Below are 17,663 nucleotides of genomic sequence, written 5' to 3'. Positions count from 1 at the left end.
GCTCTCCTCACTCTCCTCTGCTCTGCTCTCCTCACTCTGCTCTGCTCTTCTCTCCTCTGCTCTGTTCTCCTCACTCTCCTCTCCTCACTCTGCTCTGCTCTCCTCACTCTGCTCTGCTCTTCTCTCCTCTGCTCTGCTCTCCTCACTCTCCTCTGCTCTGCTCTCCTCACTCTGCTCTGCTCTGCTCTTCTCTCCTCTGCTCTGTTCTCCTCACTCTCCTCTGCTCTGCTCTCCTCACTCTGCTCTGCTCTCCTCACTCTGCTCTGCTCTTCTCTCCTCTGCTCTGTTCTCCTCACTCTCCTCTGCTCTGCTCTCCTCACTCTGCTCTGCTCTCCTCACTCTGCTCTGCTCTCCTCTGCTCTTCTCCCTCCCTCCCTCCCTCCAGCCAGATGGTCATTTTCTCTTCATCTTCAACCAATCCAGCTCCAGTAGGGAAGAAGCTGGAGGTGGGGGTGGGGGTGGTAGCAGTGTTCTCCAGGGCCTACAGTGAAGAGGGTTGTAGTTTCTACTCAGGGGAGAAAAATTAACTCTTGAAGGGTTTTTAAGCTTAAAGTTAGCCAGGGTGGTGGTGGTGGCGCACGCCTTTAATCCCAGCACTTCGGAGGCAGAGGCAGGTGGATCACTGCGAGTTCAAGGCCAGCTTGGTCTACAGAGTGAGTTCAGGATAGTCGGGATAATCAGAGAAACCCTGTCTCAAAAACAAACAAACAAACAAACAAAAAGAAGTTCTGTGGGCTGGGGAGATGACTCCATGGGGAAAGGTGCTTGTGGCCAAAGCTGATGACCTGCATTCCATACCAGGAGGAGAGAGCTGCCTGCCTGCCTGCCATGGGTTGCCCTTTGACCTCAACACATCACCACCATGGATGCTCACCCCCCCCCACACACACACACAGACACAATAAACTAACAAATGTAAACAGAGATGATCGCTGTACCCAAGGTTAGAAGCTTCCCTCCCTGATTTCTGGTCTCAGGAGGATAGGGTTACCCAGCATGCCTCAGGTCCTGAGCCACACCCTCCCCCTCTCCCGTCCCCTCACACATGCATATACAACCCAGATCAGGCCTCCTCAAGAGCGTGGAGATGGCATTCGAGGAGGTGCAACTGAGAGAACATGCCCTAGGATCAATCCTGAAGAGAGTTTGGATAGCCAGTGTTTTAATAACGTCGACCGACGAGTGCTGAGGGAAGGAGTCCCCGCCTCCCATCACTGCAAGCATGGGCACAGGCCCTGCCGTCCAATACAACCAGCCTTCATGCAGCCATTCTGCTGTGAAAACAATTGCATTGCATCATGGTCTCAGGTCTTGCCTGTCTCAATCAGACTGGGTTAGGACCAGCTGGCATCACTGTAGGTGCCAGATGGAATGCGTGGGATGGACCAGGCAGCCATGGGTGAGTGGAGTGTCAGGAGTTCCTCACCTCACACCTTTGCCAGAGGAATCGAGAGTGCGAGAGTGCGGGTGGGAGAGGGGGTGGGGTTAGAGGCTGGGGGGGAATGGGGGTAGGGGTGGGACAAGGTGGGTAGGGATGGGGGTGGAGTGGTCATCAACTAAAGCGGGGGTGGGGGAGGAGGAAGAGGAATCATCCAGGAGTGAATCTGTTGGCTGAAGGGGTTAGGGTGCCCTCTGGGGCAAGTGGTGGTCACTAGTGTCCTCAGAGGTGGGAGGGAGGCATCCTGGACAACTTCTTTTCTTCAAGAATTTTCCCAAAGAGGTTGGCTGCCTCCATTGCACAACCCCAGTGAATTGTGAGCCCGTAGCCTCCATGCCCATAGTTATGGATGACCTAGGAGAAACAAGAGAGCCGATGGTCAGGTGCAGGAGTGATGTCAGAAAGGGGTCAGGAAAACTTGGCCACACGGGAAGACCAGACACTGTCTTAAAAGCCTTGGGTAGCCGGGTGTGTCGTGGCGCACGCCTTTCCAGCACTCTGGAAGCAGAAGCAGGTGGATCCCTGTGAGTTCGAGGCCAACCTGGTCTACAAAGCGAGTCCAGGACAGTCAGTACTACACAGAGAAAACTTGTCTCAAAAAACAAAACAAAACAAAACAAACAAACAAAAAGCCTTGGGTAAACCGGATGCCAGGAGCCCCAGCAGTGTGTTAGTGGGTGGTGGTGGGCGGGGCCTGGGAAGGTGAGGGTGCTTCATCCCCCAGCACAGGAAATACAGAACCATCATTCTCCACACACTGAGCTTTGTAGAGACATACACAGCCCCTCCACACACGCACGCAATTATTTGTACACGCTCACCTACATTTGTGCCCTCCACACACCCCTGTCTGTCTGAGATAGAGGAGAAAGCTAACCTCGGTATGGGGGCCCACACATGCTCACACCTCTGGTGAGGGCACCCAGAGGAGCTCCTCCTGTTATACCTCAGCCTTGCCCCTCAGGGGCAGTCAGTCAGCTTAAGCAGCAAGATTGCCAACGTAGGGCTTGGGGTGGTTTTGGTTTTGGTTTTGGTTTTCTCAGAAGGACAGACAAGGCTGTTCCTACCCAAAGAGCTCCCCAGGCTGACTGCGGAAGGTCATGTGTTTGCCTCTGACACAAAGTACCATTTCTCACGACTCAATCCTTTCCCACCTCAAGTCTCAGTATCCCCATTTATGGGGTCTCAGCCGATGTGACTTTTCCCGGGAAATGGCAGATTGTTGTTGGAGCACGGGTGGGGGTGGGGGAAGGGAGGAGAGGATGGGGGAGGGTTGTGGAGGGGGAGGGGGGAGGGGGAGGGGCGAGCACCACTTCCCTCCACACAACCCACCTCTGCACTTGAGGATCCGAAATGAAGCCGCTCTCTTTCTAGCCGAACCTGAGGCCGCACTGGCCGGAAGCCAGTGAGTTCGCCAACAATTCTTGCATTCTGGGGGAAAAACAAAAACAAAGAAAGGACTTACCTAGACTGTTTGCCCTGTTGACATTCTAGAGGCCGCCCCCTTCCTTAGTCACCACAGTATTGATCACAAGTTATCGGTTACCACCCCCTCTCTCAGTGTGAGTGAGCGTGTACGTGTGTGAGTGTCCGTGTGTGTATATGTGTATATGTGTGTGCATGTGTGTAAATGTATGTGTATGTACATGAGTGTGTTTGTCTGTAAGTGTGTGAATGTGAGTGTGTGTGAGTTACGTGTACATGTATGAGTGTCAGTGTGTATGTGTAAGTGTGTGAGTGTGTGTGTATGAGTGTCAGTGTGTATGTGTGTGTGAGTGTGTGTGTATGAGTGTCAGTGTGTATGTGTAAGTGTGTGTGTGTGTGTATGAGTGTCAGTGTGTATGTGTAAGTGTGTGAGTGTGTGTATGAGTGTCAGTGTGTATGTGTAAGTGTGTGAGTGTGTGTGTATGAGTGTCAGTGTGTAAGTGTGTGAGTGTGTGTGTATGAGTGTCACTGTGTATGTATAAGTGTGTGAGTGTGTGTATGAGTGGCAGTGTGTATGTGTAAGTGTGTGAGTGTGTGTGTATGAGTGTCAGTGTGTATGTATAAGTGTGTGAGTGTGTGTGTATGAGTGTCACTGTATGTGTAAGTGTGTGAGTGTGTGTATGAGTGTCACTGTGTATGTATAAGTGTGTGAGTGTGTGTGTATGAGTGTCAGTGTGTATGTGTAAGTGTGTGGGTGTATGTATGAGTGTCAGTGTGTATGTGTGTGTGAGAGTGTGTGTATGAGTGTCAGTGTGTATGTGTGTGTGAGAGTGTGTGTTTGAGTGTCAGTGTGTATGTGTGTGTGAGTGTGTGTGTATGAGTGTCACTGTGTATGTGTAAGTGTGTGAGTGTGTGTGTATGAGTGTCACTGTGTATGTGTAAGTGTGTGAGTGTGTGTATGAGTGTCAGTGTGTATGTGAGAATGTGAGTGTGTGTGTATGAGTGTCAGTGTGTATGTGAGAATGTGAGTGTGTGAATGAATTTGTGTGAGTGTGTATATGTATGTGTGTGAGTATACGTGTATATGTGCATGTGTGTGTGCATGTGTGTAAATGTGAGTATGTGCGTATTGTATGTGTGTGTGTGTGAATGTATGTGAGTGTGTGTGTATGAGTGTGAGCATATGTAAGTATGTGCGAGTGTATCGTGTGAGTGTGTATGAGTGTGTATGAGTGTGCGTATGTCATGTGCAGATGCATACGTGCATGCCACAGTGCGCATATGGAGGTCAGAGGGCCACCTTAGATATCAGTCCTCACCTCCCGCCCTGTTTGAAACAAGGTCTGTTCACTACTCTGTGTGCTGGGCTGGCTGCCGTGCCTGTGTGAGGCATCCTGGCCTGCGCCTTCCACATCACCACAGCAGTGCTGGATTACAGACGTCGGCTGCTGTGTCTGTCATACATCAGTTCTGGGCATCCGGACTCAGGTCCCGACTGCTTGGCAGCAAGTCCTTTACCGCCGCCCCCTCCCCAGCCAACTCCTTTACCCTCTGCCACCACGTACTGGTTCATCCGTTTCAACGACCACCATCACCACCAGGTGCTGTCCTGGTGTCACCACCATGTCTCTGTCAGCATCGCTGTAGTTCTGTCACCACCACCACCACCACACACACACACACACACACACACACACACACACACACACACAGACACACGGTTTCACACCACTCTTGTCACCATCACTACGATCTGGCAAATGTGAAAATGGAGACTTACAGGCATCAAGTGTGCCTGCTGTCTGTGGGGACCCACTGGGATGCCACCCTATGAGAGGCATTCAGTTAGGTGTCATTTGTCCATAGCAAGGACTTCTTTTTTTGTTCATTTGCTTGTTTATTTGTTTGTTTTTCGAGACAGGGTTTCTCTGTGTAGCCTTGGCTGTCCTAGACTCACTTTGTAGACCAGGCTGGCCTCGAACTCACAGCGATCTGCCTGCCTCTACCTCCTGAGTGCTGGGATTAAAGGCGTGCGCCACCACCGCCTGGCATCACAGCAAGGACTTCCAGAGCACCGTCAAATGCTGCTATATACTGCATATTCCTCTCTCTCTCTCTCTCTCTCTCTCTCTCTCTCTCTCTCTCTTTCTCCCTCCCTCCCTCTCATCCTCTCCCCCTCCCTCCCATCCTCCCCCCCCTTCTCTCTCTGGGGTTAACTTGTCCACATGTCCCCATGGTAGTATCCCCCGACCAGGACCAAGTGCCCTGGTCCAGGGCACCAACACCCCTCACCTTCAAGGTGGGCTCCAGTTTACAGCACTCCTTCCAAATGGTGTTGTGGTCGTGGACACTGTTTAACTCGTTCCAGTTCCCCAGCTGGAAGACACCTCCGAGAGTAACTGTCTTGGACCTGGAGAGAAATAAAGGGGGCTGGGCTGGCGAGATGGCTCAGAGGTTAAGAGCACTGGGTGGTCTTACTAAGGTCCTGAGTTCAATTCCCAGCAACCACATGGTGGCTCACAACCATCTACAATGAGATCCGGTGCCCTCTTCTGGTGTGCAGGAGTACATGCAGGCAGAATATTACATACATAATAAATAAATCTTAAAAAGAAAGAAAGAAAGAGGACTAAGGAAAATGAAGCCTGGTAGACAGCGGTATCTCTCCCTTCTCTTTCTCTCTCCCTCCCTATCACCTCCACTGAGTTACCCACTCCTGTTAGCGTTGCCACCTCTGCCAACCGTGGCTCCATCAACCCGCCATGCCAGCCATCCCCGGCATCACCGTGGCCAACAGTACCAGCACCTCTGTCAACATCTCATTACAGCCAGCCATGTCCTTGACACCACCAACCCTGTCACCGTTTCTACCACCAAAGCAACAGCACCATACCATCTCCAGCGTGCCAATGACATCACTACCAAGGCAGCCAGCGCGCTGCCCCACCCCGCCCCGCCCCGCCCCGCCATTGTTGCCTCTGAAGCCATCGTCTCTGCCATGCCAAAAACATGCTTCGTCTTCAGCAGCAGTAAAGTCATTACCATCAATGACATTGATCTCCTTAACTGCCGCTCTCACACCCCTGTGCCTGTCAACACCCCCATCAACACCACCCCATCGATAACTGAGCTACCGTCATCCCCTCAACACAGCCACACGAACATCGTCACCTCTGCCACCATTATTGGCATCCTAACCCAGTCCTGCTTCCCACCCCCTCTGCCGCCATCCCAACCACTTTTGGCGTCAAGATGCCAAGAAGGTGCCCCTTCTTTTTTTTTTTTTTTTTGGTTTTTCGAGACAGGATTTCTCTGTGTAGCCTTGACTGTCGTAGACTCGCTTTGTAGACCAGGCTGGCCTCAAACTCACAGCCATCCGCCTGCCTCGGGTGCCTGAGTGCCACCATGCCCTGCCCAAAGGTCCCCCTTCTATGACCTTAGATCAGCCAGCTTTACCCTGGGATGATGTAAGGAGAGTTGTAGACGCCAAGGCCTGGGTCGTGGGTGATGATAAAGTGCTTCATCCAAGGGGCCTCCACCTGTTGGTTTAAGACAGACACGTCTTGTCAGGGAGGGAGGTCAGGGGTTCCCCCTTAACTTGCCCCCCCCGAGTGGTCAGCCCTCTCATGATCCCTTTGAGTCAGGACTGCAGGAGGGACATCTGAAAGGCAGCTCCTCTTACTCCTGGGAGTATCCCACATCCTTATACATGTCCACAGGAAAACCTTAACTCACAAGAGCAAACACACACACACACACACACACCAGCCACACAAGGAACACACCCTGCACACATATAAACACACATGCGCACGTCCATGTGTGCATATGGCCGTACCCATCAGAGTGCCCACAAATAGGCAAGCCTGTACACGTACGTCCCCACATATCATGAGAGGGTTAGGACAATGGTGACATACCCACACGCCAGCTGACATGGGCTCTAACCCCAGTCTCTCACTCTTTTCTGTTGTGCATTCTTACACGTTACTTGAAACTTCTGCACTTTAGTTAAGATGGCTGTGTGGTACCAAAGGGCCACCTCAAAGGGCTGCAGCCAAGACGAAATGGTCAGCTCAAGCACTGAGGCACATATCTGGCGCTCTCCATAAAGCTTTGCTGTTTTCTGTATCACTCGGGCCTGCGCTACGGCTCCCACGAGAGGGAAACATCTGTACACGCACTTTGTTACTTGGAAAGAGATTCCAGAACAGAACAGCTGGGGTGGGAGTATGGCCCCTATTTCTTCAATGAGTCGCTTCCTCAACATCTGGAGTCACTCCATCAGTGTGACCGTCTACAGGCTTTAGAGTGGCGGGGGCAGGCAGGGCAAGCTATCAGGGAGGCCAGCATCTCACCTGGATGATCTGGCCCCGGCCTGGCTGCAGCAAGGCGTCTGGTTGCAGAGCCCCAGCCCACACCCCGGTGCAGTTGATAATCACATCTGCGCCTCCTCTTGCCACCTGGCAGCAAAAACAAGTCAGGCAGGACAGGAAGGACTGAGGACTGTGCTGTGTCCCGTCCCCTCCTTCCTCCACCCTCTCACACCACAGCTGTCTGCTCCCTGGAGAACTGAGGTGAGGTGTGCTGCTGTAGTTCCAATGACTCTGGCTCCAAATCAAGCACCCCCTACCCCCCACCTTTCACTCAGTTTCTAAGCACAGAAATGTGCTTTTAGCTCCTTGAGGCTCAGCTGTTCTTGCTTGACAAAAACTTTCTGGCAAAGCCAACAGTGTTCACAGGTTACCATGGGAACGCCTGCCCTGTGGTCCTGAAGAGAGCTCTGGAGAGAGAGCGCTGTGGAGGGAGAGCTTTCCTGAAGCCTTAAAGAAGCCAGGTGGTGGGGCGTGCCTTTTATCCCAGCACCCGGGAGGCAGAGGCAGGCAGATCTCTGAGTTTGAGGCCAGCTTGGTCTAAAGAGTGAGTTCCAGGACAGCCAGGGCTACACAGAAAGAAACCCTGTCTCGAAAAACCAAAACCAAACAACAACAAAAATAAACCTTAAGGAAAAGTTCACAGTCAGCCAAGGAAGCTCCATCCTCCATCAGACCCCGTTAGCCTATCCTATTGTCTTCTCTTTGCCAGGACACTTGCTTTGGTTCTGCCTATGCCCAGGACACTTGCTGTGGTTCTGCCTATGCCCAGGATACTTGCTTTGGCTCTGCCTATGCCCAGGACACTCATCAACTCAGACACAGTAATCACCCCCCATGCTTCCAGCCCATCCCTGGTGACCCCCCTAAGGCCAACATGGACACATAAATTGCTTTGTTTGGTTTGGGGTTTTTTTGGTTTTGTTTTTGTTTTTTCGAGACAGGGTTTCTCTGTGTGTAGCCTTGGCTGTCCTGGAACTTGCTTTGTAGACCAAGCTGGCCTCGAACTCACAACCTGCTTCTGCTTTTCAAGCGCTGGGATCAAAGGCGTGCGCCACGACACCCAGCTGCATTGTTCCCTTCTTAGCACTAACATCAAGACTGACACCTTCCTTGGGATGCCCAAGTCCTGCTGTGCCTGAGACAAGGCTTGGAGCCTGGGGCAGGCCTACAGGAGCCCGGAGACACCAGCAGAAAAGATCTTCCTTCATCCCTTGCGCCTCCAATCCCCCTCACGTCCAGCCGCTCACCTCTTCGAGAGACTCCACCTTCCGATGGATGAGCGTCACTCCCTTCTCTGTTAACCTGGGATAGGGAGACGCATCAGAGCAGCCCTGGGTTCACTTCCCTGCGCATCCCCCCTGGAGGGCAGCACTGGGCGCATTCTGCTGGATATTAGCCCCGCGATGCCCCTGTGTAGCTGTTCAGCTCATGAGCATCCAGCTGGACCAGGGGTCTGAAAAGCATCCATTTGAAGACGAGGTCCTCTCGGATGGCCCCAGCTCATCATCGGGCCCATGGAGGAGGGTCTCCTGAAGGTCACAGAGCGACTGGGACACAAACCCAGGCTTCTCTCTCTCTCTCTCTCTCTCTCTCTCTCTCTCTCTCTCTCTCTCTCTCTCTCTCATTACATTCTGCAGCTGCCATGTTGCTTTACATGATGAACTTTAGGGGAGTTGGGGGAAGAGGCGGAACTGGGCAAGCGCCATATGCGCCTCAGTCAGAGCAAGACACCAAAATGGTGCTGGTACACCCATTTCTCTCTTCTTGAATGTCCCAGAGATGGGCTCTGCAGATGGGACTCAGTGGTGGCATGTCTGCCCACAGTATGTAAGGCCCTGGATTTGATCCTGGCTCTGAAAATCCATCAAAAGTACTGAAACCAGCCAGGCAGTGGTGGCACATACCTTTAATTCCAGCACTCGGGAGGCAGAGGCAGGCGGATCGCTGTGAGTTTGAGGCCAGCCTGGTCTACAAAGCGAGTCCAGGACAGCCAAGGCTAACACAGAGAGACCCTGTCTCGAAAAACCAAAAAAGAACAAAACAAAACAAAACAAAAAGTACAGAGACCATAACTATGACAGGCTCCCTGGGAGGGAGTCCTAACTATGTCATTTCTTCATGACAGAACACCTGGGAAGAGGCTGGTCAGGGGTCACCATGTCCCCAGGGCAAGAGCAGTAACAGGAGCGCAGTGGTTTGTCCTGCCCGGACTTCCTCAGATCTGTAACATGCCCTCCCGGAAGAAGCGGAAAGTTTACAAACTTCACACTTCTGGGAAGATGAAACACAAGACTCATGAGGAGGCCCATCCCTGAGGTTACGCAAGCAACAAGCAATGACCAGCCAAGGGAGGAGACTGGGGCAGCTGAGCAGCCCAGGGGAGAGTCTCCGGCTTGTGCAGCTGCCTGAAGACGAGAGCTCCTCGGGGTCCAAGCTCCCACCTGCACTGGGATGGGCTGCAGCTGCCACCGAGTCATCCCTGCTCCCGTAAATGACCCCTTACCTATACCTCCTGTTACTGACTCAATGAATTCACTGGTTGGACTTTGAGGTAATAGTCTGTTGGGGGGTCCCTGTGTCAGGTGAGTCGTCGTGTGTATGTTGTGTCCCCCAGGAAAGGTCTCACACCGCGCAGTTCCCAAGTTTGGCTGACAGCTATGCTCACCCAGGGAAGTCATTGATATACACAATTCTGGGCCTACTAGACAGGAGACACACACTTGGGAAGCAGGGATAGTGGGTCTCTGTGAGTTCAAGGCCAGCCTGGTCTGCATCGGTAATTCCAAACCAAAAACCAAAAAACCCAAAACAACAACAACAACAAAAAAGCAAACATTTTTGATTCAGTAAGTGTGGAGTAGGACCCTAAAACCCATAAGTTTTTTTGTTTGTTTGTTTTTAGGTTTGTTTTTGTTTTTGTTTTTTCAAGACAGGGTTCTCTGTGTAGCCTTGGCTGTCCTGGACTCACTCTGTAGACCAGGCTGGCCTTGAACTCACAGGGATCTGCCTGCCTCTGCCTCCCAAGTGCTGGGATTAAAGGGGTGTGCCACCACCGCCCAGCAACAGGAGAGAAACATTTAAAGATAATGTATACAAATTATGTAAGTATATTTAGAAAAACATCTAAATCCATTTTAAACTCTTACACAGGCGTGAAGGCTTGGTTCCTGAAGTCACTAAGAAGCATAACAAGCCACATCTGCCCAGGGGCCACATCTGCCCAGGGGCCACATCTGCCCAGGAGGTCTGATGCTCTGCAGGATGCAGAACCATCGCTTCAGCCCACAGTGGTGATCAGGACTGGGGACAGTTCCCACACAGCACCCAGAGGGACAGCCTCGGCACTTGTCCCTGGGACTGCTGTTCCATAGCTTGGTCCCTGCGCCATCTCAAAGGAAGGCTGAGGTCTTACCTCTCAGTCAGCCACGGCAGATAGCTCCTCCCCTCCAGCAGGAGGCTGGTGTTGAACCAGCCATAGCTGGGGACAGAGTCGGGGGGAAAAGGAGTCAGAATCTGCTGTTTGAAGGTCGGCTTGGTGCTCTTCTGAGCCACCAGGTGGCATTTGTGGGGTTCAGCTCAGTGCAAAGAGGAATTCCCTGACACGTTGGGCACCCCGGGCTATGCAAATAGAAATTGAATGTGTGTTTTTGGGAATGAGGGCAAGTGAGGAGAGGCCCAGAGGGCAGGAGTGTGGAATCACACAGGCTGAGCTTGGTCACATGGCTGTGTGGCCTTGGGACGTCACTTAGCCCCTCCGAGCGGTTTAACAATGTGAATGCTAAGGTTTAAATGTTGTACGTCCCTCAGAGGCCATATGCCCATGCTTGGTCTCTAAGGGGACAGAACTGAAAGGTGGCCGGATTAGAAGGTGACACCTCGGGAAAGATCCTTAAGCCATGAGGTGCTTCCTTCAAAGGCCGCTGTGGGACCCCATCGTCCCTTCTCTCTGCTTCCTGAACTGTGACACCAGCAGCTGTGACAAGGACCCTCCTGAGCTGAAGTAGCCTTTCTTCATAGGTAGCTTGTGTCTAGTATACAAAGCTGATTGACACTTCTGCCCAAAGCCCAGCACACCTGGAGGCCCAGGAAGAGGCTGGACACCAGAAGGACAGGGTACCAGGGTCTCTAGCACCGAGTCGGGATGCTGAGTCGGTGCTTCCATTCTTGGATGCCTTCTAGACGGTTCTATCCCTGAGGTGTCATGCCCCAGTGTCTTTGCCCATGACAGGTGTAAGTCTCAGACCCTGAGGCAAAGCAGACCTGGCCTCTAGGTTCTCCCAGCATCCCTCAGTCTCTGCCTGTTAGAGTGCATGGCTGGCATGCCCGCCCTCTGCCCTGAACTCTCTAACCCAGGGGGTCTGGGCTGCCTTTCTCTATATAATCCAACCATTTTGGTTACCTGTCCCTTTTGTACCTTTGGTCTCCTGGCTGCTGCACACGGTCCCCCTGTCTCCCCTCTCCCCTCCCCTCCTCTGTCTCCCCACATGGCCCAGCTCCTTCTGGCCTCATCTGCTCTGGCCTCTCCCAGATGTCTCTGACGCTGCCATCCTCTCTCTTTCCGTTACATCAAGCTCTCTCCTCCACCCTACCTGGGGGCAGTCATGTCCTCTTTTTTTTATTTATTTATTCATTTTTTTCACTTTCACTCAACAGCAGTCTTACCCATAATCGGGGAACATGTCCATCTCTCTGGGAGTGAGCTTCCGAAATCCCAGAACTGTGTTTTTCCAGAAAGGGTCCTGAGGAGGAAGCAGAGACAGGTTCCCAGGGGCAGGTGGCTGCGATCGCCAGGATGGCAGAAGCACACAGTGCTTGCTGGGTGGCAGACACTGCCCGAGGCACTGACTTCTCTGGCTTTGTTTGATCTTTAGAAGCAGCCACTTGAGTGGATGCTCTGCACCAGGCCAAATGAAGTCAAGTAATTTGTCTGAATCACACAGCTAAGAGGTAGAGCTGAGACCCAAACTCACAATTAGGCTACAGTCTTCCTTTCACTCCACTTAATGTAAGAGCAAGACCAGCCGGGTGCGTTGGCGCACGTTGGTGCAGGCGGATCTCTGTGAGTTTGAGGCCAGCCTGGTCTGCAAAGTCCAGGCCAGCCAAGGCTACACAGAGAAACCCTGTCTGAGGGGGGGGGGAGTAAGACTAAGTGGTGTGGTAAAGGGCAGGAGTAGGGTAGAGACAAAGGGTCTTAGTGGACCTGAGGCTGGGGTGTAGCTCAGTAGGAAGACATTTGCATAGCACGTGCAAAGCCCTGATCCTCAGCTTCACCAAAATACATAGATAGGTAGATGATAGGTAGGTAGGTTGGTAGATAGATGATAGATACATACATACATACATACATACATACACAGACAGATATATAAAACTAATTTGGACCCACGTCTCTGAGCACCCCTCCAGCTCAGGGTGTCAGCTGTCTGTGCCCCATTAGGCCCAAATCCTCCACCTACCCACCCATCCAAATGGCAGTGCTGGTGACATTGTCCTAAACAGAAGGACTCAGGCAGAGTAAACAGAAGGATTGTTACTGGGCAGACAACCCTAAAGGTGGCCTTCAGTTGACCAGACAAGCAGAGCAGGAGCCATCCTTTAGTCCACCTCCCTGGACCCTCCCTCAAGGGTCAACTGTCATCTAGACATCTAGTTCCTGGTCAATCCAGACAATGCTTATCAGCCAGATCCTCACCCTGCTGACATAAAATCTACTTGCTCTTCTCCCATTTTGCTTTTGTCTTTGTCTTCTGGCTTCTCCTCCCCCTCTCCCCACCCCGCCCCCCCCCCAAAAAAAAGATGATAACATTGGAAATGTGGCCACCAACAAAACTTTCTTTCTACCCAGGGAGTGGTCTAGTTCTGTAGTTTCTCTGAACCCTCACTTATATGCCCACCCTGGTCAAGGACTTTCGCCTCACCGGAACTTCATCTCGGAAGAGATTGTAGCCTGAGATTAGGGCCAAGCCCATTTTTTCAGCGTTTGGAGAATGGAGGTGGCTCAGCAGGTAGTCGAAAGTCAGCTGGTTCCACTCCCTGGAAGTGTAAGGCATATGGCGTGTGGGTCTCGTCTACCAATTACTATAAAACCCAAGTTTAGGTCAAGAAATTACATCTTCTTACCTTCCCACGTTCTAAGACTTTTAGACTTTTATGTAAATGTATTAATTCCCCGCCCCCCCCCCCAGTAGAACCTTTGTTTACACAAAGACCCACTGCTCTTTGCTAAGAAGTTGGTGATCTGGGACAGGCACCCCTCTCCCCTTCCTCCTTTGTTTCCTGGGCACCGATTCTATTCAGACTGTCTAAGTAAATGCCAGCATGTGGGAGGCACAAGGCCAGCCTGATCTACAGAGTGAGTTTCAGGACAGGTTAAGGCTAAACAGAGAAAAGACTGCTATTGAGAGAAAAATAAAATGAGTGGTCAGACTCCAGGCGATGGGGAAAAGATACAGTCACCATCTGAGTTAGAATAAACCTCAAATGCACTTTCCTCCTCTTTCTGTCTCTCTCTGTCTCTCTTTCTCTGTCTGTCTGTCTGTCTCTCTCTCCCCCTCTCTCCTCTTCTAAGCATGCCCTCTTGATCAAGGGCTTTGTCCAGACACTTCACTTGGAATATTGGTCTCTTTCTTTGTGACCTCAAACTTATTCCTGATCAAAATGGCACCCCAGTCTTGGTCACTAAACACCCCGGGGCAGAGGAACTGCTCAGAACGCCAGTTGTGGATCATGGTTGTAATGCTGACAGGGATGTGTACAGAGCCCTGACCTGACACCCACGGTGCTCATGCCCATGGTGCTCCAGACAGCTCAACCACACCTGGCTTCCCAGGTGAAGACCATTCTCATGTGCACCCTTGAGGAGTGTGCCTGGGGCCTGGGCTTACGCTGTGAAGGCCTTGATCTGGGTTTGGGAACTCAGCACCACACTGTGTAGCCTGGGACTGAGCATGCCCGCTGTAAGCACCAGGGACAGACCCTGGCTTGCTCTCCAGACACACAGCTCAGAGGCTCCGTTCTAGCTAGGTAGAGCCATCCAATGCCTGCCTCCGGGAGTGCTTCCTGGTCCTTCCCTGTAGTTCCTGGTCCTCAAGCAACTAACATCAATGCCATGCATAGGGGCAGATGCCTTATAAATCCTAGAAGGAGGCACAGGCGGACGGATCTCTGTAAGTTCGAGGCCAGCTTGATCTACATTGCAGGCTCCAAGGCTACATGGTGGGGCAACCTTGCAGGGTACAGGGAAAGGAAACCTTGTCAGTGGCCTTGTGTTCAAGGGTGGGGGACATGAGGTGGAAGTGATACCACAGATGGAGCACACGGCTTCAGTTTCTTCTTAACAGGGGTGAGCATTAGGGTTTGCATGATGTCATTTCCCACAATGCCCTTCTGTGCCTTCTCCAGTCAAGTTCATCAGGCCTCCAGCTCTGAGGCCCTGTGGAGCCATTCATGCTGTGGTAAGCAGCAAAGGCCCCAGTGCCCAGAACTGGTCACAGAACGGGCCTGCCACAGTCATTAGTTCTATTTACTTATTTTTGGTTGGCAAATTCACACTCCTGCACTTGCTGTGGTCCTTGTGAGACAGTCACAGCCCAGTTCTGGGCGCTGGCTCATCCCTTCCACCTTGTCTGTTGTTTGCTGCGTGAGCGATGTGGGCTTCGGGCAGCTCTCTTGTGGTCCCCCCTGCCCCCCCCCCCCCATCAACAAGGACAGGCTGGGATTACTGAGGTGAGTCACTACGCCTGAGTTTTATGTGGGTTCTTGGGGATCTGCCCGCCCCCCCCCCCGTGGTCCAGCTTGGATGACAAAGGCTTTATCTTCTGAGCCGGTCCACAGCCACCGATTGCTCTGAAGCCTGTGACAGCTAAAATTATGTTCTAACTGTGCTTAAGAGATCTGTAAAACTGGGCTGGAGAGATGGCTCAGAGGTTAAGAGCACTGGCTGTTCTTCCAAAGGTCCTGAGTTCAATTCCCAGCAACCACATGGTGGCTTACAGCCATCTATAATGAGGTCTGATGCCCTCTTCTGACCTGCAGGCAGAACACTGTATACATGATAAATAAATAAATCTAAAAAAAAAAGAAGAGAGCTGGGCGTGGTGGCGCACGCCTTTAATCCCAGCACTCGGGAGGCAGAGGCAGGCGGATCGCTGTGAGTTCGAGACCAGCCTGATCTACAAAGTGAGTCCAGGATGGTCAAGGCTACACAGAGAAACCCTGTCTCGAAAAAAACCAAAAAAAAAAAAAAGAAGAGAGATCTGTAAAACAGAAATTGTTCCTCTAACCTGTAAGCCCTCACTCACGAAAAGACAGATAACGTTCCAGGATGCCGGTGGCCGTTGTTCATGTAAGACAAGAAGCTGTGTGTGTTTTGTTTTCACTTCTGTAAAAAAGGTTGGTTATAGAGAAATTTTAATTCAGAACATGGCTGTTCTGGCAAGAGATCACATCCAAAGACCTTCTAGGTAGGTCTGCGTGATCCGGCTGGCATGCAGACATGCCTTTAATCCTATGATACAGAGGCAAGCAGAGCTCTGAGTTCAAGGCCAGTCTGGTATAGAGCAAGTTTCAGGTAAAGAAAAGCTTAGGTCCAGGCGTGGTAGTACATGCCTTTACTCTCAGCCCTCAGGAGACAGAGGTAGGTGGATCTCTGAGCTCTAGTCAGTGCTGTTCAGGCAGTTTGGTTGAGTCAGTGAGTTAAGAGGCAGCGCAGTGGAGCTGAGTTCATGGCAGTTCAGTTTGTGGAACTCAGAGGCAGTTTTACAGAGACAGGTTGAAGAGAGAGCAAACGAGACGCAGGTGAAGGCAGAACGAGAAGGAGCCAGAAGATTACGACAGATTGCCAAAGTCACTATGAGTCCAAGCAGAGCAATGCAGTCAGGAGTTGAGAGAAGCCAATTTGAATCAGTCAGCTTGGAGAGGAGTTTGAGCCAAAATAGCTGAGTTGAACCAGCCAGCCAGAGTTCAGAAAGAACAAGTAAGGGTGAGCTTATTCAACCATAAGTCTCAGAGGCTGAAAACATTCTAGGCCTAGGTTAGATTGTACAGAAACTAGAAGATTCCAGGACTAGGCCTAGGATCTCAGAGATGACAATTACATCAGGGGAGAAAAAAAAAAAAAGTTACTTTTACAACCAGGTACTGTAGTGCATGCCTTTAATCCCAGCACTTGGGAGGCAGAGGCAGGCGCATCTCTGCGAGTTCGAGACCATCATGATCTACAAAGTGAGTCCAGGACAGCCAAGGCTAGACAGAAAAACCCGAGAAAACAAAAAGTCACTTTTACAGTTGGTTGCCCCAACTGCACAGCATATGCTTGATCCCAGGTAGGCGGGAGGTATGTGGGCAGGATGTATGTCAGGATGTGTGTGGCCACTGTCTGGGATGGATATGGCCTGTGTCCATCCTCCTGGCCGGTGTTTTGTGAAACATGCTTCAGATTGGCTCAGTAACTGTGGCCGTGGTCTCAGTCCTGCCTGGTGGGATCTACAACGGCCAGGATGGCTTTTGTAAGATCTGGGACCACAGTTGTGTCTGCTGCCCAGCTTGTGTTGTTGTTTTCTTTCATTGTGTATTTACTTAAAAAAACAAAACAAACAAACAAACAAAAACAGGGCTACACAGACCCTGTTTCGGGGAAAAATAAATACAGTCTTTCTATGTAGTCTTGACTAACCCAGAACTTACTATGTAGACCAGGCTAGTCTCCAACTTGCAGTGACTCTGCCTGCCTCTGCTTCCTGAGTGCTGGAATTACAAGTAGCTGTACTCACCTGGATGTTTATTTTTTACTCTGAATCTTTTGTTGTTGTTGGTTTGTTGGTTTGTTTGTTTGTTTTTCCGAGACAGGGTTTCTCTATGTAGCCTTGGCTGTCCTAGACTTGCATTGTAGACCAGGCTGGCCTTGAACTCACAGCGATCCACCTGCCTCTGCCTCCCTTTAATCTGAATCTTATACAGCCCTAGATGACCTCAAATTTATAACCTGCTACCCTCGATCAGCAAGCACTGGGACACATGGTATGTCAGGTCAGAGCTTCCACGGGGGACTTGTCCTCGGTCATGTGGACTGTGCTGAAAGGCTCCCTCTGTGGGTTCAGCTCCATGGGCCCCCAGACTACCATGTGGAACCTTCACTCACGCCTCCTGTGGGTTGATGGGGTCAGAGACATAAGGCTGCCAGAAGCCTGCGGCCACGTCGCTCGTGGTGAGTGGGGTGAAGCGATCTGCGTAGACCTTCATGTGCAGCGGCTGTCTTGGGTGGTAACGCTCATGAATGCAGAGGGCGGTGGACAGCCCAATGACTCCAGCTCCAATGACTACCACTCGCATCGCGCTGGCCTGCAAGCGGAGAGAGTAGACTGAGGGTTGCTGTTGTCGCCACCGTCACCGCGAGCTCCATACAGCTTAGGAAGCATCAGACACTG

The 17,663-nt window shown here is 51.6% G+C and overlaps 1 protein-coding gene across 2 annotated transcripts; it reads right to left on the bottom strand.

The window, feature by feature from the left end:
- Nucleotides 1-1,577: 1,577 nt before the first annotated feature.
- Nucleotides 1,578-17,573, bottom strand: Dao (D-amino acid oxidase). 2 transcript variants are annotated; one of them, XM_051161697.1, is made up of 10 exons: nucleotides 17,378-17,573; nucleotides 13,158-13,272; nucleotides 11,902-11,978; nucleotides 10,652-10,717; nucleotides 8,487-8,541; nucleotides 7,222-7,326; nucleotides 6,320-6,402; nucleotides 5,156-5,273; nucleotides 2,771-2,869; nucleotides 1,578-1,792 (listed from the first exon to the last, which is right to left on the bottom strand). In XM_051161697.1, exons 1-10 carry the CDS (start codon nucleotides 17,566-17,568, stop codon nucleotides 1,661-1,663), a joined length of 1,041 nt encoding a protein of 346 aa, XP_051017654.1. In that variant the 5' UTR covers nucleotides 17,569-17,573; the 3' UTR covers nucleotides 1,578-1,660. The 2 variants fall into 2 exon arrangements, with proteins under 2 accessions (XP_051017654.1, XP_051017655.1); XM_051161698.1 differs by lacking the exons at nucleotides 1,578-1,792; nucleotides 5,156-5,273 and having other exon boundaries at nucleotides 2,809-2,869.
- Nucleotides 17,574-17,663: the final 90 nt, after the last annotated feature.

The sequence above is a fragment of the Acomys russatus genome, chromosome 19, assembly GCF_903995435.1.
Source record: "Acomys russatus chromosome 19, mAcoRus1.1, whole genome shotgun sequence".
Classification (NCBI taxonomy): domain Eukaryota; kingdom Metazoa; phylum Chordata; class Mammalia; order Rodentia; family Muridae; genus Acomys; species Acomys russatus.
This window is presented reverse-complemented; position numbering and strand designations above follow the sequence as displayed.

Bases quoted from the DNA above. Each gene is read 5' to 3' on its own strand.
- Dao (XM_051161697.1), bottom strand. From the start codon at position 17,568: ATGCGAGTGGTAGTCATTGGAGCTGGAGTCATTGGGCTGTCCACCGCC. The intron at 7,327-8,486 runs GTGAGCGGCTGG...TTTTGCTGCCAG, and splicing joins AGGTGGAGTCTCTCGAAGAG to GTGGCAAGAGGAGGCGCAGA. The intron at 2,870-5,155 runs GTGAGGGGTGTT...TTTTTCCCCCAG, and splicing joins AACTGGAGCCCACCTTGAAG to AATGCAAGAATTGTTGGCGA.